The 22789-nt window shown below is 47.0% G+C and overlaps 1 protein-coding gene across 8 annotated transcripts in view; it reads left to right on the top strand.

The window, feature by feature from the left end:
* Window positions 1-22789, top strand: part of AGAP1 (ArfGAP with GTPase domain, ankyrin repeat and PH domain 1) — a 552897-nt gene that overhangs the window by 270008 nt on the left and 260100 nt on the right. For all 8 annotated transcript variants that reach the window (XM_027117564.1, XM_027117546.1, XM_027117554.1 and 5 more), the window contains exon 9: window positions 6782-6874. In XM_027117564.1, coding sequence (XP_026973365.1) covers window positions 6782-6874 — 93 coding nt within the window. The remainder of the gene's footprint in view (window positions 1-6781; window positions 6875-22789) is intronic.

The raw sequence follows: 22789 nt of genomic DNA, 5'->3' as shown, positions 1-22789 counted from the left end.
TGGAAGGCTTTGCAGTGGAGCCCAGAACTCGGGGCCACAGAACTCCAGGCAGAGCGGCTACTGCCGTGTGACTAGCGTCATTTGATTTGAGAAGAACACTTTCCCTCCCGGGACTAGGTCTGTGCATTACAAGTGTATGCTTTCAAAGCAGGGGTTCTCAACCAGGCAGATTTGCACTCCCAGAAATTCGGCCATTTCTGGAGAAAGTGTGAATTGTCTCAGCTCGGGGGTGGGAGTGGGTGTGGTCCTGCAGGCGTCTAGCCTGTGTAGCAACCATGGAGCCGCTAAACATCCTGCGATGCACGGGCCAGCCCCACAACAAAGAGGTCTCCAGCCGCCAGCGTCAGGGTGCCCTGTTGTAAACCACTTGACTTCTCCTCTTGGTTGAGTATTGCTGACTTAGATGCAAAGAAGTCCAGTATTTCCTGGCTTAAACTGAAGGAAGATTCTGCAGGGGTGGCCGCAAGCCTCTTATCTGACCCACTGCCCTTGGAGATAGCGTTCTTTCTTCCTTTTTTTTTTTTCCTTTGGCGACACTGCGAGGCTTGTGGGATCTTAGTTCTCCCACCAGGGATTGAACCCGGGCCCTTGGCAGTGAAAGCGTGGAGTCCTAACCACTGGACCGCCAGGGAATTCCCTGAAGATGGCATTCTTGATGGTGAACGAGGCTACCAAGTATGATAGATGCCCCATCCCTTTCCCACCACGTTCATAACAGGTTTCCCATCAGATAAGTCTTTAGTGCCAAGGTCTATTGCCAACAGCGAACACCCCCTCCTCACAACTCTCCCCTTCCCTTTACTCTCTGCCCTGTGCCATGTGAGGTCTGCCAGATGCTACTGTTGGAGGGCCAGAGTGAGGATCAGATGGGCTCAGACCCTGTCCTGCACTGCCAGCAGCTGCTTGACCTTGAGCAACTTACTTAACCTCTCTGAGCTGGAAACAACGGTAGTTGTGGTGAGGCTGCTAAGAAGATTCCCTGTAGGGGCAAAGAGTCTTTGTGGCCTTGCTTTCATTTTTATCTCACCACCACTAATGTTATGGAACGATTTCTCTTAATGCATAAGCAAAAGTAGTTGTAGAGGGCTTCCCTGGTGGCGCAGTGGTTAAGAACCCGCCTGCCAGTGCAGGGAACACGGGTTCGAGCCCTGGTCCGGGAAGATCCCACATGCCGTGGAGCAGCTAAGCCCGTGCACCACAGCTGCTGAGCCTGTGCTCTAGAGCCTGTGAGCCACAACTGCTGAAGACTGCGCACCTGGAGCCCGTGCTCCGCAACAAGAGAAGCCACCGCAGTGAGAAGCTCGCGCACCGCAACAATGAGTAGCCCCCGCTCGCCGCAACTAGAGAAAGCCCGCGCTTGGCAACGAAGACCCAACGCAGCCAAAAATAAATTAATTTAAAAGAAAAAAAAGAAAGAAAGTAGTTGTAGGGCTGTGTAATAGATTGGGAGGGAGGTAATTAGGTGTCTGCAAAATACAGGTGAATATCTGATATGCGTAAATCTGTACGTGAATAAGATGTTTACTGTGGAATTTCTTCAGACATACCGAGAATAACAGCAGTCGCCTAAGCAGCACCTCTGGCTTATCCAACACCTGTAACACTTCTGTCCGCCCAGGTGGGGTCTTCCAGGTGACAAGGTGTCACCTCGCAGAACAGGCTGTGCACTGACTCATGGCTCAGTGGACCTGAGAAGCCCATTGCCGAAGATGCAGAGAGACTGGGCCCTGAGCAGGGCACCAGCGTAGCGGGGAGGGGTCTTCTAGGGTGTGGCGGGAAGAGGGAACACCCAGGCTCACGACATCTTCTAAGGGTCACCTTTCCTGGTCCCTGGCTTTGGTTTCTGTTCAAGGTGAGAGGTGAGAACCAGGAAGTCTCTTTAAAATGGGGCTGCTCTGGGCTTTCCTGGTGGCGCGGTGGTTGAGAGTCCGCCTGCCGATGCAGGGGACGCGGGTTCGTGCCCTGATCCGGGAAGATCCCACATGCCGCGGAGCAGCTGGGCCCATGAGCCATGGCCGCTGAGCCTGCACGTCCGGAGCCTGTGCTCCGCAACGGGAGAGGCCACAACAGTGAGAGGCCCGCGTACCATTAAAAAAAAAAAAAAATTGGGGCTGCTCTGACACGTGCCCACCCCCACCCCTTATAAGGGCAGTCCTGGGGTTGGGATGTGCCGGAAAATAGTGTCCCAGACCCCGCTCACTGGGTAACTGACAAAGGAGACAAGTTTAAGGCAGGAAGAAGCAAAGGAACGGTAACTCGGGTAATAAACGTTCCCTTCCCCTCTGCTGTCTGCGCAGCTGGGTTCTGTTTTCTATCAGGGATAGTGTTATGGGAGCTAACCCACGTTCAAGAGGAAGCGGATTAGAGACCGGGGGATCTGCCTGGCAGGAGGAGAGCGGAGACTGGAGCGAGGGGGCACTCTCCCCGCTGCTGGAGCGGCACACACGTATGCACCGCCGCCGCGTCCAGGCACCCGGGCAGAGGCCAGGGGCGCAGCTGTCCAGGCCGGGTGGGGCAGTGCCGGAGCCAGTAAGAACTCGCCCTCATTTATTGTGTCATAATTAACGTAGCTAGTGATGCGGGGGCCTGCCTGTGACCCTGTGCGGGATCAGTGCTTGATCTCTTTAAGTGCTGGAAAATGGTCTGAGAGTAGATACACCCTTTTAGAAATCGAATCCGGCTGCTCGGCCGTCATTAGTGGGAACAGGAATCAGGTCATGGAAGAAGCTAACCTCACGGCGGGTTTGCATCACGGCGTTCAAGGAAAAGACGGCTTAGATCCTGTGTCTTCGTCATTACTGGATTTGACATTGAACAAGACGATGACGGTGATGGTGATGGTGGTGGTGCCGGGTGGGTGTTGTAGGTTGAAGATCTTCGAAGTGTCAACTCCACTAGATGTCAGTGTCATCCAAGGAATGACAAGAAGCAAATTAATTTTGAAATTGTAGCCACTTAGGGAACTAAATTCTCCTTGTTACCGGTTTGCATCTATTCTTAAATATGTAAAATTTCATAGACTCTTCATCCCTGGCGATTATTGGTAGTTACTGGCTTAAATTGGCAAAAGTGTATTTATTGAAAAGCGTGTATTAGGAGGACAGAAGTACCATATGCCGAACAATCCTAGTGAATAAAAGTCCACGCAGGCTGGGACAGTGATGCCCAGATGAGGGAGCATAGTCCTCGTTTATTAGACCCTCATAAAGAGGCCAGAGGTAATTAAGTAGTACACACACCATTTTTCAAATAACGTGCTTATGAATTGTGTAAATTTCGGATCTGATGACCTGTAAATGTACCACTCTGGGCTAACATTCTTCAGTCCCAGATGTTTCTGTTGGCATATACACATGTGCAGAAATAAGGAAAAATCTTAAGCAAAAATAAATCACACGCACCTTTTACAAAATATTACAAACTTTAAAAAGTCTCTCCTGTGGTAGCAAATTATGTGTTATATTGGCAGTAAGAACGGTACTTCACTGATAAAAAAAGCTAAATTATATCCTATCTTGCTTATTTCTTTGAGAAAAAATCATTGTTTTGAGAAAAGAAATATTCAAAGGCTATCTCCATTCACTTCCTGGTTTCTAATAGTGGCACTTAGGATGATTAGTTTAGTAGCCCTATTTACGTGTGGTTCAGATGTTTTATTAGGAAATATTTTCAAACATGTAGGAGTTTAAAAAAACACATGCATGTACTCACCGTGCAACTCAGCAAATACAAGCATTTTTCTGCCACTGCAGCGGTTACTTCTTCTAGAAATAACCCAGCCACAGATAAACTGTGCCCCTCCAGGATACATCCCCCTGACCCCTGGTCCAGGGATCGGCATTCACTTGGATTTGGTGTCTATTATCTGTATGCATGTCTTAAACTCCTTCTAGTACGTGTCCACAATTGTACGTTGCTTTGCCTGTTTTCAAGCCTTATAATCGTGGTGTCAACTTACATGGAATTTTTTAAAGCTTACCATATAATGCCGACACCCCGAAACAGAGCCAAGCATACCCAGTAACCTAAGCTTGTGAAAAAGGCATAGCCCAGCTCATAGAGACGCTCTGTAAAAATAAGGCAGCAAAATTGATAGTCTAAATAGACCTGTTTGAATGGTATTTTGTCTTCTGTAGAGAAGGGGAGCGTGGATCCTATTACATGTGTTCCAGCAGCCTTCGACTTACTCATCAGTTAGAAAGGGGAAAGCAGGTTTCTGTTTGATAGTGAGGGCTCCTGTCAGCGATGCTGCCTGTCCTTGGAAGCAGGCAGCTGACGGGGTGCCCCTTCACAGCTTCTTTTATCGCCTGGGGGAAAGTTAAACATTCCTCTAAAGAAGGAGATGGTAATGAGAGTTATCCTAGCCTTTCTTTCCTCTGTGTTCGCTGTTTGCGGAGGCTACACGGTCCCACTTCCGGCTCCCCCCGACCTTCTGTGATGGGTGTGATAAACTCCCGTTAGGTTTCTGGTTGTGTGTCAGGCTGGATGCCTTGCACACTCACTCCTGACCCAGACAGCGGTACCCAGAGAGACTTCGGATCTGATGATTTCACGGAGCCATTTCATCTGGAACGTAAGGACGTGGCTGATGTAGTCTCAGAGTTGGCAGAAACATCAGGAACCTTACTGGGAATTTGTACGTGCTGTGGTGTCTTATGTCCAATGGGTTTGTTTCAGTTTCGTTGTTGGATTTCAGTTTTATGACGTATATCACAGCCCGTTGTACCAAAAGTCACTGTAAGACAGCGATACAGCAAACCCTTTTGCCTAACAAATAACCACTGGTCTGTCTTGAAATTTTAGTTTTATGATTCTCTCCACTGACGTGTTGGAGCCGTAGGGAATTTCTGTTGCATTTTGTCAGTGAAGTCTTACATCAGTTTCGACCTCCTTCATCTCAGAGAGTGTGATCAAACATGGAGCTTAGTTCATAATCCTGCTTCGTGTGGAATCTGGAAATTCTGCTCTGACGACAGAGTGGCTGTGAGGACAGATGTGCTGCCTTGAGGAAGACGTTGATTTTTTTTAATGTTTGTTTTGTTAATTATTCTGGTTAATAGAGAATAATGAAGATAGATTTCCAGATTTAGAAATTTAGAATTCATAGAATTCTGAAAGTACCATTAATGGTCTCTGTTGATTTAAAACAATTTTAAAAGTCATCGCCGTGAGCTTTGAATCTCACTTTACAAATAGTAACCTGAAATTCCAGCTTTCTTATGAACTGAGACGTAGGGAAAAGAGAATTTAAGGCTGTCACGTAGCTCTTACCACAGATTATTAATTAAAGAGTTAATTAAAGAGAAAAGTGAGCCCGCAACTCTTAACTAAAATTCACGACAAGGAATTGATAAATCTCTATTTCTTTCCTAGCCCAAAGGTTAAACGTCATGTTTTATGTTCTTCTGAAACTTCCTATTGGTCGCTTGTTTCGTTTCCTGGTACTTCATTCCAGGCTTCTAGCATCCTAAAGAAAAAAGCACACGGGGCCTGGCACTTAGCAGGTGTTCAATAAATAAATGTCGGCTTCTTAGCATCATCCAAGAAGCCTGTCTTCTGAGGAGTCCTTGTGCCCCTTGCAGTCCCAGATCCGGGTTTACATCATGGGGACTTTCCTCCCTTATGCCCTATGACATCGCCCCCTTTAATATTAAAAAAAAAAAAAAAATCAGCGGCCCCATCTCACGCCCTTTAAAACTGGATTTCATTAGCTTCTCACTGCTGCCCTGGACACCACAAAGTCTGTTCATTTCATATATCATCCCAGATTTGAAAAGCACATGAAAATGTTTCTCCATTTTCAATATTGCGTGAGTAATGTTCCCATTGAAAAGTAATGGAGTGGAGTTGTCACTTGTCAGCACAGTTATTAAGGAGGACGAATCTCAGATCTTTCTCTCATAATAAAATAAATCTGTCAGAAAATCATTGTGCTCACATTTTCTCATGCCACCAAGAGAGGGAGACTTAGCTGTGGCGCTTCTTCAGTGTCGCCAAGTCACTGTGTGCTGGAGTTGTGGCTTCCACACTGGGGCGACCACTGCCGCCCTCCCCGCCGATTGCCCGCTCCTGGGCAGCGCACGTACATCGGCAGTACGGCCAGGGAAACTGTTCAGGAACTTGGCAAACAAAGCCACTCATTTTTCCCCAGAGTACTGTTTTGCCCCAAAAGGTATTTTCAACCTTTTTCCCTTTGTTATTTTTTGTGGTATCTTAAACTAGTTTTAACTTTGAATTTGCTCTTTTCTAGCTATCCAGAAGCAATCAAAAGGAACATTAATGGCACCTTGATACAAATTAAGGGTGTCCCTTTGAATTGCACAGCCGAAACGTTAATAGAAGTTTTTAAATCCTTCAGATGTTAATTAAATATATACGTTTATGTCATAGGTTTCCCAAACAAGCAGCGAGGAATCCTCTCCTCCTCGGCTGGACTAACTGCGGTTTTAGAGTGTGTTTTCCCGTTGGGCGTTACTTTACTGTATGGTCCACTGGTTTCTAGTAATTGAATTTTGAACTCTTTACAAAAGAATTAAAAGATAATTTTGCAGTGGAAAAGTAGGAAGAAAAGTTTAGAAAACTCCCTGTAACGTCATGGCTTGGTGGGGATGGACGCCCCAGCAGTCTGCTTCTGGGTTGTGTGTGCGCACGTGGGTACACACATAGCTCATTCAGGGCTTCTGGGCGTGTGTTTTGCAGAAACCATGCAGATGGGGGCTCACCTCCACGATCTGTGAACCGCAGCCCTTCCCCAAATGCTAACTTTATTTTTACTTTGCAGTCTCGGAAAGGGAGTGACCCAGACAAAGAGAAAAAAGGCCTGGAGAGCCGGGCGGACAGCATCGGGAGCGGTCGAGCCATCCCAATTAAACAGGTATGCTGCTTCCCCCTTCCTGTCCCTGTAGCTGGAGACACACCCCGGCTCTCTGCTCACTGTGATGCTGGCTCGTGCGCCAAGGTTTGTTTGATGTGCTCTGTTGATGAATGTAGAAGTCACTCACTTGACATCGATTAGAAGAGGTTCCTGTGTGTATTAAAATAGGATCATTAGAATAAGAAGAGGGAAATGTGACAACAGATCTAATGAAGTGCAGTCTGCCCGCCTGCATATGGAGTGTGTTTGGAGGCTGCACTGGCTTCAAAGGCTGCCTTTGTAGCTCGGCTTTGATTGGGCCGCTGGCCGCCAGTCGACAGGGGTAAATCAGATCGCCATACAAGAGCCCCTTGTGATCACAGGAGTGGCCCGATGTGGCCCTAATTTGCTCGCGCAGACGGACATCTGAACACTGTTTCAGGCTGGTTTGTAACAACGAGGCAATTAGTTGTGATAATCATAGCCGGTGTGTCAGCTGTGCGCTCTTGTTTGTAATTTGCTAATGAAGGAATTGTAACTTTGATTAGGTTCAGTTTCATTTAGACCTTATTATATAAGGGAACATTTACAGCTGTAATGCGGGGCCTTAATTAAACTTCCTCATTACACAACAGGACTCGAATGCAGGCATTTGTTTTGGCCTGTGTTGCTAGCCTGGAATAGTTTTTCATTAGCCCAGAAGCCGGGTACCAAATTACTTTATGTCTCAAGTAAAACGGGAATTCATCGGACCTATTTGGCTGCGGTAGTTCCCAGGAAAATAAAAATAAGCGTTCGGCCCGGCACCATGGCTTCTGGAAATGCCACCTTTTAGTTTGTGAAAGAAGGCCAGTTGATTTAGAGTGCATTCTGCTTCAGAGGAAGGGAATCTGTGGGCAGGATAACAGCTTTGCCTCTTCTCCGGGTACTTAGACAGTTTCACCAATCCTGTAGGAACTCGTGTTGGCACTGACCACCCTTGAAAAGGGCTGGAGTCTTTCCACAGTTTAGTGTAATCTGTTTGAAACAGTAGGAATACAGCTTTAGCTGGGGGCCGGGCAATTTCTGCACAGAGGTGTGGGGAGGGACGGGATAGATCGGGCCCCAGCGTCACAGGTGAGACCAGAGCAGGAAGTGCACGAGGTTTTCGTAAGATGTGTTCAGACGCTGAGCGGCCAGTGTGTGGGCTGGCGTGGAGAACCACTGAGGAAAGTCCTCTTTCCTCCTCTTTGCTGTTCTCCCTTTTTTTTTTTTTTTAAGACTTTTGCATTTTTTTTTTTTTTTAGATGTTGGGGGTAGGAGTTTATTGATTTACTTATTTATCTTTGCTGTGTTGGGTCTTCGTTTCTGTGCAAGGGCTTTCTCTAGTTGTGGCAAGTGGGGGCCACTCTTCACCGCGGTGCGCGGGCCTCTCACTCTCGCGGCCTCTCGTTGCGGAGCACAGGCTCCAGACGCGCAGGCTCAGTAGTTGTGGCTCACAGGCCTAGTTGCTCCGCGTCATGTGAGATCCTCCCAGACCAGGGCTCGAACCCATGTCTCCTGCATTAGCAGGCAGGTTCTCAACCACTGCGCCACCAGGGAAGCCCTGACTTTTGCATTTTTAAAAAAAAATTTTATTGAAGTATAGTTGACTTACAATGCTGTGTTTAATTTCTGCTGTACAGCAAAGTGATTCAGTTATACATATATATATATGCTCTTTCATATTCTTTTCCATTATGGTTTATCACAGGATTTTGAATATTGTTCCCTGTGCTATACAGTAGGACCTGTTGTTGTTGTTTATCCATCCTATATATAATAGTTTGCATCTGCTAATCCCAAACTCCCAATCCAACCCTGCCCCATCCCCGCCCCCCTTGGCAACCACAAGTCTGTTCTCTGCGTCTGTGAGTGTGTTTTTGAAGGCTCTTAAAACAACTTCTTTGCTGTAGAGATGCAAGCACACGGTTGTTTATTCTTTGTGCATTTATTTGTAAACGTAACTCTCCACATAAGGTAATTTTAATGTGTAATTTTCATTCTGCTGATGCTGTTTCAACTAGAATTAGAAAAAGCATTCAACTCTTTTCCTCTCACTTAAAATATTGGTCCCGGGACATTTCCTTTTGGGAATATTAGAACTCAATACTAGACTGTGGCCTTAAGTCACGTGTCCTGTGGGTTCGGGTGGGAGCGTTGGCCTCCACACCAGCCAGGCAGACCCCCAGGCTCCTCTGTGGAGGCGCTCGCCTTACAGGCCAGGCTTTCAGTATGGGTGCCGATGGGGCTTGACCGTGCGGCGTAAAGTTTGTATTATCCACTCCTTGGAAGCTTTCAGTCGTGTATGTTCCAGATAATCCTGTCGAACTCTAAATCACGGTCTGGTTTTCTGGAGAATCGTGACACAGGCAGTGCACGTAGCTCGTGTCTCTCATAGCTGCCCCCCGCGTGTGGCCACAGACCAGACGCCTCCCAGAGACCTCACCTGGCCCGTCCGAGTCCCGTGGACTCTGTGCCTGGCCTCAGAATCCTCATCTGTGAAATGGGCTCCGGACGATACCGACTTGCTTGGGACACTGGATGTGGAGATGCCAGCGAGAACTTTTAGATTCCAGCAAAACCGGACTTTCAGATCGGTCTTGCTCAGGACACTGTCGTCGGAGCCTTGCTGCGGGTCACAGGGACTGACGTGGGTTTGCACGCTGCCATACAGATTTATCTGTATTTTTATAAAGGAACTGAGACCATTAGAGGCAGTCTAAATTCCTAATCCTCCCAGTGATGACTTCAACCGGTAGAATTGAAGCAAGAGGATTACAGAGGACGGAGCCCAGTGGGGCAGTACCTGCCGGAATGTTCTAGACACTACAGAACTGGAACAGCTAAGTGACGGCTTAGTACTCGTTACGCTGTTTTCATCTAGCATGTCACTGAACCCTCAACATTGTGCGGTTCGGGTAGCCGTGTTATCCTTATTTTTAAATTAAACCCGCATAGGGCAAGCTTTCCAGACCAGGCATCTTCAGAAGCTGAGGGGCCAGGATTTGGACCCCGGCCCCCATATCCCCACGGCCGTGTGCCGTACACTGCCTGTTGGCGAAAAGCCTTCAGAAAGCTTAAGAAGCAAAGTTACGTGTTTTAAATTAAACATGCGACCCCTGACCTCAGACAGAAATACCTCCTGCTTGTGGAGAGGAACCTTCTGAGATGGGCCTGCGGCAACGCGCTTCTCCAGGGACACGGGTCCTCGCGCATTTGTCCGGGGCTGCACGGGGTCCCTTCCTCCTGTCCCGATAGCCTGCCCTTCCCACCAGCATCCGAGCACTTGTCTCCATACTCAGCCTGCATTCAGGGCTTGGTCTGTATGTTGGGTCCCTGAACCCCAGCTCATGGGCCCTTTGCCTAACAACAGAGAAGTTGTCCTGAACCTCAGGGACCTCCCGGTGGGGTGGGGCTGGGCTGGGGGTGGCTTTGGGACGGGCCAGGATTTGTGATCATCATGGGGTCTGTCTTCCCCTCCGCGCAGGCGTCTTGTCCAGGGCGGTTTAGGGCACGGGTGAGGCCACTTGCAACACGCTCTGCAGCCTGACTCGTGTTTTTACAGATCAAACATGTTCCGGTCGGTTATTTTAACCTTGTTTGGCTCACGCTTTACAGCTCGTCCGTTCGTTGTGAGACAGAGGCTTCTTCCCCCAGCGTGGGAGCTGCCCGTGCACGGCAGGCAGTGGTCCTCTCTTCCCTCCTTCCCCAGTGAAAGCTTTCTCGTCAAGGATATGACTTATTTTCTGCAAAGTAACTTCGTTTCCTGAGGTGGACCTGGGCCCACCTTGCCTTTTCGTCCTTTCTGAGGTCTTAGTGGAGGTTTGGTTCAAAGAGTTCTGCTTCTGCTGCTGCTTCTCCATCTCCTTCCTTCTCCTCAAAAAGGACTATTCGAATAAAAATTAAAAAGCAAAGCAAGAAAAAGAAAAGGCCAGAGGCCCGGCCCGGCAGCGCGTGGGCTCGTCACGTATTAATTTTTCACTGCTGTGGAGAGTTGCACATGCATAATCGCTTGATGGCGGTGGGAGTTGGGGAGCTCCTATGGTGTCATTTGCATAAATCTTGTTAAGTCACTGGCAGTAAATGAAGTACAAATGAGCCTGGAGAAGGTGACATGCAAATCGTGGGTGGCAGATGGGAGGTCTGTTTGGGGGACGGCAGCTGTGTGCTCTTTCTTCTTTCTTTCCCTTCCGCATGTTTTCATCTCTATGTTATGGTCCAGATACTCAGCGTCAGCCTGGCCTCTCCCTTCCCGTCAGCCTGGCCTCTCCCTTCCCGGGGCTCGTCCTGCCCCCCGGTGAAAACAGACCTCAGGGCCTCGTCGCCTCACACCTAGTAACTGACACTAGAGTGTGAACGTTGGAATTTTTTAAATCTTGGTCAGTTTATCTTGTCTCGCTTACACAATTGAAAATACCTGTATGTATGTTTTATTTGTGAGGACAAACAAGAAACAAGCGCACGCCTCCCTAAATGTTGTCTCCTGGGATTTCCAAGGACGAAAAAGAGTGGAAACTACTGTCTGCTTTATTATGCTTCTGTCTGGGGGTCTTCCCCCCTTCAGACAGACTGATGGTGTTTATCCGGCTGTTGACACCCGTCCCACGTTCACGGCTGGGCCCTAAGGGGTGGGCATTCCCGGTGAGGCAGAGGGGAGATTGCAGAAGAGCACGGGGCCTGCCTGTAAATCCGGCCGCAACGAAGACCCCTCGCTGTCCCCGTGGACCCCCCCGGCAGGGCCCGCACGGGCCTGTGAGGCCCGGCTGGGGTGCCGCTTGCCTGGTGGCTTGTTTCTTAAAGATGTAAGTGCCGGCGGGACTCAGCTTTTAGAGATTCGTGGGCGAAGCACCGCGCCTGCTTGCTTCCTGTGCTCAGAAGTCTTCTCTGTATTTCGTCCACTGGTTGCTATTTTGAGAGAAACAAGTCTCTGTTGACCTTGAAGAAGCGCAGGCAGAGAGGTGTGCGCGGGGACCCGAGCTGTGACAGGCACTCAGGGGCCACCTGTTCCGCTTGGCTCTTCCTCTGCCTGGTCCAACCCAGGCACCTTCTCGGAACTTGGGCCTGAGGTGCTGCTGGAGACCCGGCTCAGCTGTTGAATCCTGGGATGCTCCAGGGAGACACCAAACACCAAGTGTCTTCGTGTGACTTTCTGATTTTTTCCCCTGAGTGGTTGGAAGCATTCTATTTTATTTATTTTATTTTTTAAATTTTATTGGAGTATAGCTGATCTACAGTGTTGTGTTAGTGTCAGGTGTACAGCAAAGTGATTCAGTTATACATATATTCATTCTTTTTTAGATTCTTTTCTCCTGTAGGTCATCACAGAATATTGAGTAGAATTCCCTGTGCCATACAGTAGGGCCTTGTTGGTTTCATGTGACTTTTTTTAAGGTCTTAACTTTGACCTTGAACCCTGATGGACTTTGGCCACCTCTGGGGCAGACAGACAGCCAGTGACAGCAGGGCCTTTTCTGCAGCCACTGAAGCCACAGGAGAGCCCTTCCCAGGGCATCAGAGGCAGAGCGGCCTGGGCAGCACTGTCCTCAGTGCTCTGCTGTCACCTGTGAGCTGTTTTGAAGCCATACATGTGTTTGATTCTCAGTTGAGTAGAAAGCAGCAATTGTCCATTAAGTGAAAGGATCCTCTGGAGTGAACCCCTCGGCCAGCCTGCTGCAGGCGCTGACCTGCGTGGTCTGGTACCTGGGGTCTACCCGGGTGTGGGGAGGTGGGTGGAGGGTGTGGCATCCGCAGGAAGAAAGCCACCCGACGCTGCTCACTCATAGCATCTCCGGAAGGTTTGACACCGTTCACAGCCGGGTCGTCGGCCACCCAGCCATCGTCTGCTTTCCTGGAGGAAACAAGACTGGTGACCGGGCCGAAACTGTAGAGAGACTGGCAGGGAGAGAAAGGGGCCGGCTGTGCCCTCGCCCCGGGATGCGGGGAGAGCTCACCCCATGGCGCCGTGTCCACAAGGGATCCTGTTTACTCCGTGAGCACCAGCGTCCTGAGAAGACTGTGCTCACCCGTGTGGCAAATCGGCTCTGCGCGGCACCCACGGGGGCCCAGCCAGCTCCCCAGAAGCAGGTAATTTACTGACAGAGACCCGGTGCTCTGAAAGCTAATTTACCTCACTTGGGTGCACAGGGCCCTGTGAGGATTGCATCCGACCTGGTTCACGACAGACTCAGCCAATTACGATTATTAATTTAATAGGTCAGGTGGGGGCACACACGCTTTTCATTGGACTCCTCAGATATCATAGTGTCATTGGCACTCTTGGCACACTTTGGAATATCTGGTCGCCTGCGTTGGAATTTACCGTCATCCGTCTCTGATAAGTAAGGCAGACCCCCTGACACTTCGGCCAGTGTAGGTGGATGGCAGTGTGGTGTGTACAGAATGCTCAAAGTGCTGAAATAAATGACTGAGATGCAAAATCCGTAATTTAAATATAAATCTGCAGAGCAATGTAGCCTAATCCTTCCCTTGGTCCGGAGGGCTGCAGGACGGTGGTACAAAGTAATATGCAATGAAGCGCTTCATACACTGTAAACTAGCCTGCAAACATAATGTTATTTCCAAGAGTGGAAGTTCGTGTTACGACTGAGTGTGTCCTCTGTGTATCCATAATCCAGGAGCTGGGGTGATACCTGATTTAGTGATTCATTTCACCTAAAGGTTGTTTATTTTCTTTAAAAGTTCAACAGTGGTGATGAAAACCTAATTCCCTGTGGGCTCAGAAAGATAAACTCACACACAAATAGAGCGAAGTTGCTCAAAGCTAAGTTTCTCCAAGCTTGTGGATGAATCAATAAGATGCTTGGTTTTGGCATTATTTCTTACCAGACTCAGTTGGCTTGTAACTGTCATACACTCATCCTGTGTGGACACGCCCTGGGGACTCTGTCAGGGGCTTGGAGAGACAGAAGATAGATGCCTGCCACCCAGGCTGGCCTCAGACTTTGAGGGAGGCCCCTACCCCTGCCCTCCAGTACTGGTGGGTGGGCATTGCAGTGGAGGTGTGTTGAAAGGTCCCTGTACCCCTGGAGGAACGGTGGATTCCACTGGGCTGGGAACGGTGGATTCCACTGGGCTGGTCAGTCCCTCTGGACTTGGAGGTATGAGCAGGCAGTCATCAGAGGCAGCGGGGGCAGGATATGAGCAGGGCAGAGAGAAGGAGGGGGTGTGAGGCAGGGAAGCTGGAGCGGCCGGGGCGTCCCGTTGCCGAGGGCTCTGACTGCCCTGCGGAGGGGTGTTGGTGTCAGTTTCTCTGCCTCGGCTGTGGGGAGTCAGGACTCGTCCCCACTGAGTGGCAGCATGAGGGTGGGAGACTTCTGAGTGCGTGGAGCTCAGGGCTCCAGGCTCCCCCGGGGCAGAGCGCCTGTGGGCTGTGTCCCCGAGGGCCGGCCAGAGCAGCCTTTACTTCTCAGAGGGCCTGTCGCTGCTGTTCTTCCTGGTCAGAGGGTGTCCTCCCCCTTGCAGCTTTATCCCCGTAGTGTTTATGACACGGGGCGATTATCTGTCACAGTCCTAGTGGTGAACGACGTTTACTGGCTGTTTCCTGAGTGCCAGACACTGTGCTAGAGCTTCAGTGTCATCCCTTTGAACCATGAAGTAGGAAATAGGATGGTGCCCATTTCACAGATGAGAAAGGTGGGGCTGAGTAACCTGCCTGGCATCACACTGTGTACGTCTGCTAGGGCTGCCGTCACAAAGTGCCACAGCCTGGGAGGCTTAAACAACAGAAGCTCTGGAGACCAGAAGTCCAAGTTCAAGGTGCCAGCAGGATTGATTTCTGGTGAGGACTCTCTTCCTGGCCTGCTGAGTCTCCCTTATAAGGACACCAGTCGTACTGGATTTGGGGCCCACCCTTATGACCGCAGTTAACCTTAATAACCTCTTTAAAGTCCCTGTCTTTAAATAAGGTCACATTGGGGGTTATAGCTTCACCCTGTGAATTTTGCGGAGACACAGTTCAGCCCGTAGCACACAGTTAGTTGGTGCTGGGACAGGAGCGCCAGGCTGTGTGACCCCAGGAGCCGTCGACACGTTCTTCTGCCTTGGGCCCTCCTAGGATTACAAGGTGTGGCCACTTTATTCCTGTCCGTGTGTTTGAGAATCGGAAGAACCTTTTTCAGGAGGCTCCACGTACTAGTTAGGAAACACGTGGTATTTGAAATATTCTGATTGAAGCATTTGAACTTAAATTCTCCTGAGTTGCAGTAAACTTATCATTTGAAGTAAGCCTGTTGTAGGAATGCTTCCTTCTACAGCCTGTGGCCCCCTCCCTAGGCAGTGCATTTCATGACTGTTAAGGCTAGCTTGGACTTTGTTCTTTGTGAGCATAAAGTTTGAAACAAGTGAGCACCTCACTTTCTGGCAGGAAGCATCATACGGGCGGTCAAAATGTCATGTTTTGCATCCGTCAACTGATGAATGGATAAAGAAGATGTGGTATGTGTATACAATAGAATACTATTCAGCCTTAAAAAAAGAATGAAATAATACCATTTGCAGCAACATGGATGGACCTACAGATTATCATACTAAGCGAAGTAAGTCAGAAAGAGAGAGACAAGTATCATGATATCACCTGTATGTGGAATCTAAAAGAAAATGATACAAATGAACTTACTTACAAAACAGAAATAGACTCACAGACATAGAAAGCAAATTTATGGTTACCAAAGGGGAAAAGGGAGGAAGGGATGAATTAGGAGTTTGGGATTAACATATACACATTACTATATATAAAACAGATAACCAAAAAGGACCTACTGTACAGCACAGGGAAGTATATTCAATATCTTGTAATAATGTAAAAGAATGTGAAAATGAAAAAAAAAATATATATATATAACTGACTCACTTTGCTATATACCTGAAACACTGTAAATCAACTATACTTCAGTTTTTTTAAAATGTCATGTTTTGTGTAAAAACAGCAACAGTGGAACCCTCTGAGACATTTGGCTGCTTGACTGGACACTTTTCCAAAAACCGGAGAACGTGGCTTCTCACCCAGGCTCCCTTCTCATGACTTTGCTCCACCGGTTGCTCACTCCAGAGCCTTTGGCCCCAGAAATTGTGAAGGATACGTCCTCAGACGTCCTCACCATCCCCTTCTCAGGAAGGTCATCAGACAGCGACATTTTATCTGCTAGATGTGAGCAGCAAAAACATATTTGCCTTCCTGCATCTCACTCAGGGAATTTATTTATTTTTATTATTTTTGTGGGAGCCTCTTACCGTCATGGCCTCTCCCGCTGTGGAGCACAGGCTCCGGACGCACAGGCTCAGCAGCCGTGGTCCACGGGCCCAGCCACTCTGCGGCATGTGGGATCTTCCCGGACTGGGGCACGAACCCGTGTCCCCTGCATCGGCAGGCAGATTCCCAACCATTGTGCCACCAGGGAAGCCCCAGGGAATTTATTTTTTAACGGAGGTACCGATGGCCACGTTTTCAAACCCTTGGTACCAAAGCTGACAGCCATAATGAAATATCTAGAAATTTGCTGAAATATTATAAAACAGACATGGAAGGATTTGTAGGTTTGAGAAATCTGTTTGCAGTTAAACATTTTCTATAAAGCACTTAAGATTATAGTTATGTTTATAGACTGGTGAAATAGAAACATTTAAAAATATCACTTATATATGGAATCTGACCCCCCAAAAACCAAAAAAAGATACAAATGAACTTATTCACAAAACAGAAGTAGACCCCCAGACAAAAAAAACAAACTCTTGGTTACAAAAGGGGAAAGCAGGGGGAGGGATAAATTAGGAGATTGATATTAACATGTACACACTACTATATATAAAAGAGATAACCGACAAGGACCTACTTATAACACAGGGAATTATACTCAATATTTTGGAATAACCCCGTAAGAGAAAAGAATCTGAACAATAATATCTATATATGTTATATATTCTGTGTGTGTGTGTGTGTGTGTGTGTATAACTGAATCACTGCTGTACTCCTGAAACTAACACAACATTGTAAAGCAACTATACTTCAATTTTAAAAAATACTATTAACAACTTAGCGCCTTCCCAAGTTCATCAGACCCACACCCCACTATATTTGCTCGTGACATTTCCATCTACTTAGAAAGTCATCACAATTGACCAGATTGCTGTGTGTTCAATTTATTAAAAGAATGCTGGCGATCCCCCTGGGTGCTCATTGTGCATCAGTTACTATATTAGATGCTTTAATCACATGACCTCACTTAATTCTCCACCAGCCTCAGACACAACTTACTGCCAGCGACAGATAAGGAGCCCAAGGCTTAGGAAGGTCAGGTCACACAGCCCAGGTTACAGAGCTTTAAGTGGCAGTGCTGGAATTCACACCCGGGAGTCCTCTAGGACAGCGGTCCCCGACCTTTTCGGCACCAGGGAGCGGTTTCATGGAAGACCGTTTTCCCACGGATGGGAATGAGGGAGATGGTACAGGCGGTCATGCGAGCGATGGGAGCGGCAGATGAAGGCTCACCTGCTCGCCCGTCGCTCGCCTCCTGCTTTGCGGCCCGGTTCCTAACAGGCTGTCCATGGCCCGGGGGTCAGGGACCCCTGCCTCAGGGCTGCTTCCCTTCCTTCCTTGCACACATAGGGCTCCCAGCTTCGGTTGGTCCCTGTAGTCTCTGTTTGTCACAGTCTTCCTGTCTTCAGGGCCCATGTCACATGCCTTCTGTTCCAGGAAAACGTACCTTGTCCCCAAGGAGATGTGCTGTCTTCTCTCCGCCCTCCCCTGACACCTCGTCAGGCCTTGGGATCTTGCCTCCGTCTTCCCAGATGCATGGACACGTGCATCCTTCATGCCCCCCACTCCCACGTGCTTTGGGGGGAGGGGTGGGAGGGGAGGGGCGTTGCCTCTTCTGACAGTGTTTCTCTCCCGAGTGTCCACAGGGCAGAGCGAGTAGGTAGGCAAGTATATGTGGTAGATGGAATAGGTCAGTAGTGTGAAATGTTTTTCTTTCCCCCAAAACAATGTTATGTTTCTTTTAAAGAATATGTTACATTGGAGAAGTCATACTCTACATTGTTATATTTTAAGATACAGAATAATTTTTTTTTTTTTTTTTGCGGTACGCGGGCCTCTCACTGTTGTGGCCTCTCCCATTGCGGAGCACAGGCTCCGGACGCGCAGGCTCAGCGGCCATGGCTCACGGGCCCAGCCGCTCCGCGGCATGTGGGATCATCCCAGACCCGGGCACGAACCCGCGTCCCCTGCATCAGCAGGTGGACTCTCAACCACCACGCCACCAAGGAAGCCCCAGAATAATTTTGACTTTTTTAATTAATTAATTTATTAAAAATTTTTTTTACATCTTTATTGGAGTATAATTGCTTTACAGTGGTGTGTTAGTTTCTGCTTTATAACAAAGTGAATCAGTTATACATATACATATGTTCCCATATCTCTTCCCTCTTGCGTCTCCCTCCCTCCCACCCTCCCTATCCCACCCCTCCAGGCGGTCACAAAGCACCGAGCTGATCTCCCTGTGCTATGCGGCTGCTTCCCAGTAGCTCTCTACCTTACGTTTGGTAGTGTATATATGTCCATGCCTCTCTCTCGCCCCAGAATAATTTTTAATCCAACATTCTCTGAACTCTGATTCATATATACATAGAATACTCTATTTAGGTGAAACACAAGAGGTACATCTTTTAATCCTCAAAGAGTAAAACCTTTGTCAGTGACCTAAATGATTTTAGAAATGTAGTTTCTTCTAAAACTTCTTTACTACAGAAGAAATTGCGTCTAAATAGTTGTCTTTTTTAAATTTATTTATTTTATTTTATTTATTTTTGGCTGTGTTGGGTCTTTGTTGCTGCGCACGGGCTTTCGGCGAGCGGGGGCTGCTCTTCATTGCGGTGCGCGGGCTTCTCATTTTCGTGGCTTCTCTTGTTGTGGAGCACGGGCTTTAGGCATGTGAGCTTCAGTAGTTGTGGCACATGGGCTCTGTAGTTGTGGCTCCCGGGCTCTAGAGCGCAGGCTCAATAGTTGTGGCGCGCGGGCTCAGTTGCTCCGAGGCATGTGGAATCTTCCCAGACCAGGGCTTGAACCCATGTCCGCTGCATTGGCAGGTGGATTCTTAACCACTGTGCCACCAGGGAAGTCCGTAAGTAGATGTCTTCATTATGTAATTTTGTTTATAAAAATTGTTTCACATCAAACCAGCAAATTTTAGTAACACTTGACTGTTTTCATAATTGCCAGATTTTTACCCCATTATTCAGCCTACATCAACCATAGCCTTTGTGATTGTAATTTGTCCCCCAAAGAAGAATATGTTTATCATCAAGAAGTTCTTCTGCAGAAAAATGATTTACATTGTTTTAATATGCATAAAAACGAATTTTGTGGAAATATATAAATATGCCAACTACACTAACAAACTACTGGGGATATGAGTAACATACAAGGGATGATTTGGAAATGAAGAACACAAGAAGGAAATAAACATGGATGGACGTTTGGGTTTTCTTTGCTCATACCTAAACTGTTAGAAATTTAAAACAATGAGAAATAATTTTACACTTAGGTTTATAACTATTAATAACAAAACATGATAAGATCCTACTCTTAGCAAAAATTAGGGAAAAACAGAGTTTTAGAAATGCATTGCTGTGTTACTAAAAATTGGCCCGGCCCTCTTGGAGGATAATCTAGCAGTATATAAAGGACATAAAAAAATGTATTCACTTTGTCCCAGTAATCTTTCTCCCTTTCTCCTAGAAGTTCATCCCAATGGGATAATTTACTCGGAGAAAGGGACAATATCTTAAGTGTACAAAAATGTTCATAGCAAGTTTATTTATAATACTAAAATTCCAGGAACTACACATGTCCAAGAAGTTAAATTAGTGACTGTCAACTAACCAGTAGTAGGATATAAAGCCTCTAAAATGGTCAATTGGAAGGCTCTTTAGAGCTGTGAGAAGTGTTAGAAAATGCTAAGTGAAAGCATGAAACTGTATTTATAATAAGCACATGAAAATATATGTACACTCGGTATAAAAGTGGATGAATAGGAACACAAACAAGTAAATTGGTGTGGGATTAAAGGAGAACTTAAAAATTTTTTTTTTGCGGTACGCGGGCCTCTCACTGTTGCGGCCTCTCCCGTTGCGGAGCACAGCCTCCGGACGCGCAGGCTCAGCGGCCGTGGCTCACGGGCCCAGCCGCTCCGCAGCACGTGGGATCTTCCCGGACCGGGGCACGAACCCGTGTCCCCTGCATCGGCAGGCGGACTCTCAACCACTGCGCCACCAGGGAAGCCCGAGAACTTTAAAAATTTTAACTTTTTATTGGGAAATAATTTTAGACTTGTACAAAACTTGTAAAAATTGTACAGTGAGTTCCCGTATACCTTGCACTTGGCTTCCCTAATGTGAACAGTTTACATGGCCCTAAACAGGTATCAAAGCAGGAGACGACTCGGATAACACACTGCTCTGTCTGCAGACTCATCTTGGATTCCATCCCGGTATGCAGGCCAGGCTCCCTCCTTGCATTTAGTTGCTGTGTCGACTTCCTCACCTCCACACTGACACAATTCCTCAGTCTCTCTTACCTTCCATGACCTTGACACCATCTAGGAATACGCATCAGCTGTATTGTAGAATGTCTCTCTTTCTGCACTGGGACGTTTTTGTCTGGAATAGATTGAGGTTATGCATTTATGGCAGGAACACAAGAAGCGTTGTGCCCTTCCCAGTGCCCTCAACAGGGAGCACATGCTTTCCAAATATCTAATTACTGGTAGTGTCATTTGGTCATTTGGTTAGGGTGGGGTCTGCGGGTTTCTCAATTGGCAGTTACCGTTCTTCCTTTAGAGGAAGTTACTGATAAGTATCTTAGGGGGATACTTCGACACTGTGCTGGTACTCTGTAAAAACATGTTTAATGATATAAATTGCGTTCAATAATAAGTAGGTTTTTAAAAATGAAGAGTTTCCTTCTGGTAAATGTACGTAGTCTTGAGCAAAGTGCCCCGGGTGCCGTGAGTACATAAGTGGAACAAAGCTTATTTCCCCTCTTCTGTAACAGGTGAATTAGAAGTCTGAATTCCATGAAAGGCCTCTCCTGATCAAAGGAATTTCAAGAGTAGTTGTTATACATAAACTAGTGCTTTCAGGTACTTATCAGCCTTTTAACATAGTAGTATCTGTAACTCAGGAATATTTCATAGTCTGAAAGAAAGGACAACTAATATTTTCCCGGTGTGATTTTCTTTTTTCTCCTTTTAGTCTTCCATTGATTTACCATCTGAGAACCAATTAAGTGCTTGTTTAGCCCCCTCCTTTGTTGGGGGAAAGGGGCAAAGGGGGACACTTGTGAAACTTGCTGGGCCTTTGAGGAGGACCTGGGGTGAGGAGGGGTCCAGGAGAGGAGGGGGGCCACCAGGTTGGGAGGGTGAGTGGACCTGGCGAGACAGATCTGAGGATGGACGGGCAGCTCCCAAACTCAAGGCTGACCGGAGGCTGTGGGCCTTGGAATGTGGGCCCATGGTGGATTCTCAGCAAATCCTAAGGAATCACCAACAGCTGCCAGCTTCTTTCATTTAAAAACTGGTCAGTCTTGTTTATCAAACAGCAGCTATGCTTTGAGTGCTGCTGGGGTCCGGGGTTGTACTGGGTTGGTGTAAAGTGGGAAGCTTTCCCAAGGTACTTCTCCAAACCAAGATCTGTTTCAGTTTGGTCCCCAATCATCTTCTGCTTGAAAATTGAAATTCTACTCAAAATTTTACATATTTCTCTTAAGTAATTTATCTCAGAGAATGAAGAATATATATGTGTGTGTTTATATATATATATTGATATGTATATATTTTTATAATATATTAACATATTAATTTTAAATAATAACCATAAGAGTTATTTTTCCCTGTGGTCATGCCATTTTTGCCCAAATAACCAAATTCTCTCCTTGAGTCCATCCTGAAATTACAGTGTCTTAGGACAACAAACATACTGGTTTTTAAAGCTGGAAAGGATTTTCATTTTACAGATAGGGAAACTGAGTCCCAGGAAGGTTAAATGACTTACCCAACGTTACACTTCGTTACGTGCAGGATCCAGGATCCATCATTCAGCTGCTCACCCCAGTGCCCTTTCCACTATTAACACCAAACATCTTGGGCATTTTCTTCTTCCTTGGACCTTTTTTTAAAAGAATAGAAATAACAAATGATGTCTGCAGACATTCTGATTTTCTTGTGACTGGCCATGTTTCCCTAAGTTGGATCCTTCAGCTTCATACTGTTGGATCTATTTTAAAAAGGAGGAAGAGAAGAAATAGAAATCATTGTATTTGAAAGGATCTGATTCCCAATATGAACCTTTTTTTGTGAAAAAAAAAGTAGCTTATTTATTTATTTATTTACATTTTTATTGGAGTATAATTGCTTTACAGTGGTGCGTTAGTTTCCGCTTTATAACAAAGTGAATCAGTTATACATATACATATGTTCCCATATCTCTTCCCTCTTGCGTCTCCCTCCTTCCCACCCTCTCTATCCCACCCCTCCAGGCGGTCACAAAGCACCGAGCTGATCTCCCTGTGCTATGCGGCTGCTTCCCACTAGCTATCTACCTTACGCTTGGTAGTGTATACATGTCCATGCCTCTCTCTCGCTTTGTCACAGCTTACCCTTCCCCCTCCCCATATCCTCAAGTCCATCCTATAGTAGCTCTGTGTCTTTATTCCTGTCTTACCCCTAGGTTCTTCATGACATTTTTTTTTCTTGAATTCCATATATATGTGTTAGTATACGGTATTTGTCTTTCTCTTTCTGACTTACTTCACTCTGTATGACAGACTCTAGGTCTATCCACCTCATTACAAATAGCTCAATTTCGTTTCTCTTTATGGCTGAGTAATATTCCATTGTATATATG

The sequence above is a fragment of the Aethalodelphis obliquidens genome, unplaced genomic scaffold (assembly GCF_003676395.1).
Source record: "Aethalodelphis obliquidens isolate GAN/ISIS:26980383/991018 unplaced genomic scaffold, ASM367639v1 scaffold2, whole genome shotgun sequence".
Classification (NCBI taxonomy): Eukaryota; Metazoa; Chordata; class Mammalia; order Artiodactyla; family Delphinidae; genus Aethalodelphis; species Aethalodelphis obliquidens.
Note: the sequence above shows the minus strand (reverse complement) of the source record. Positions and strands in the feature narration are given on the sequence as shown.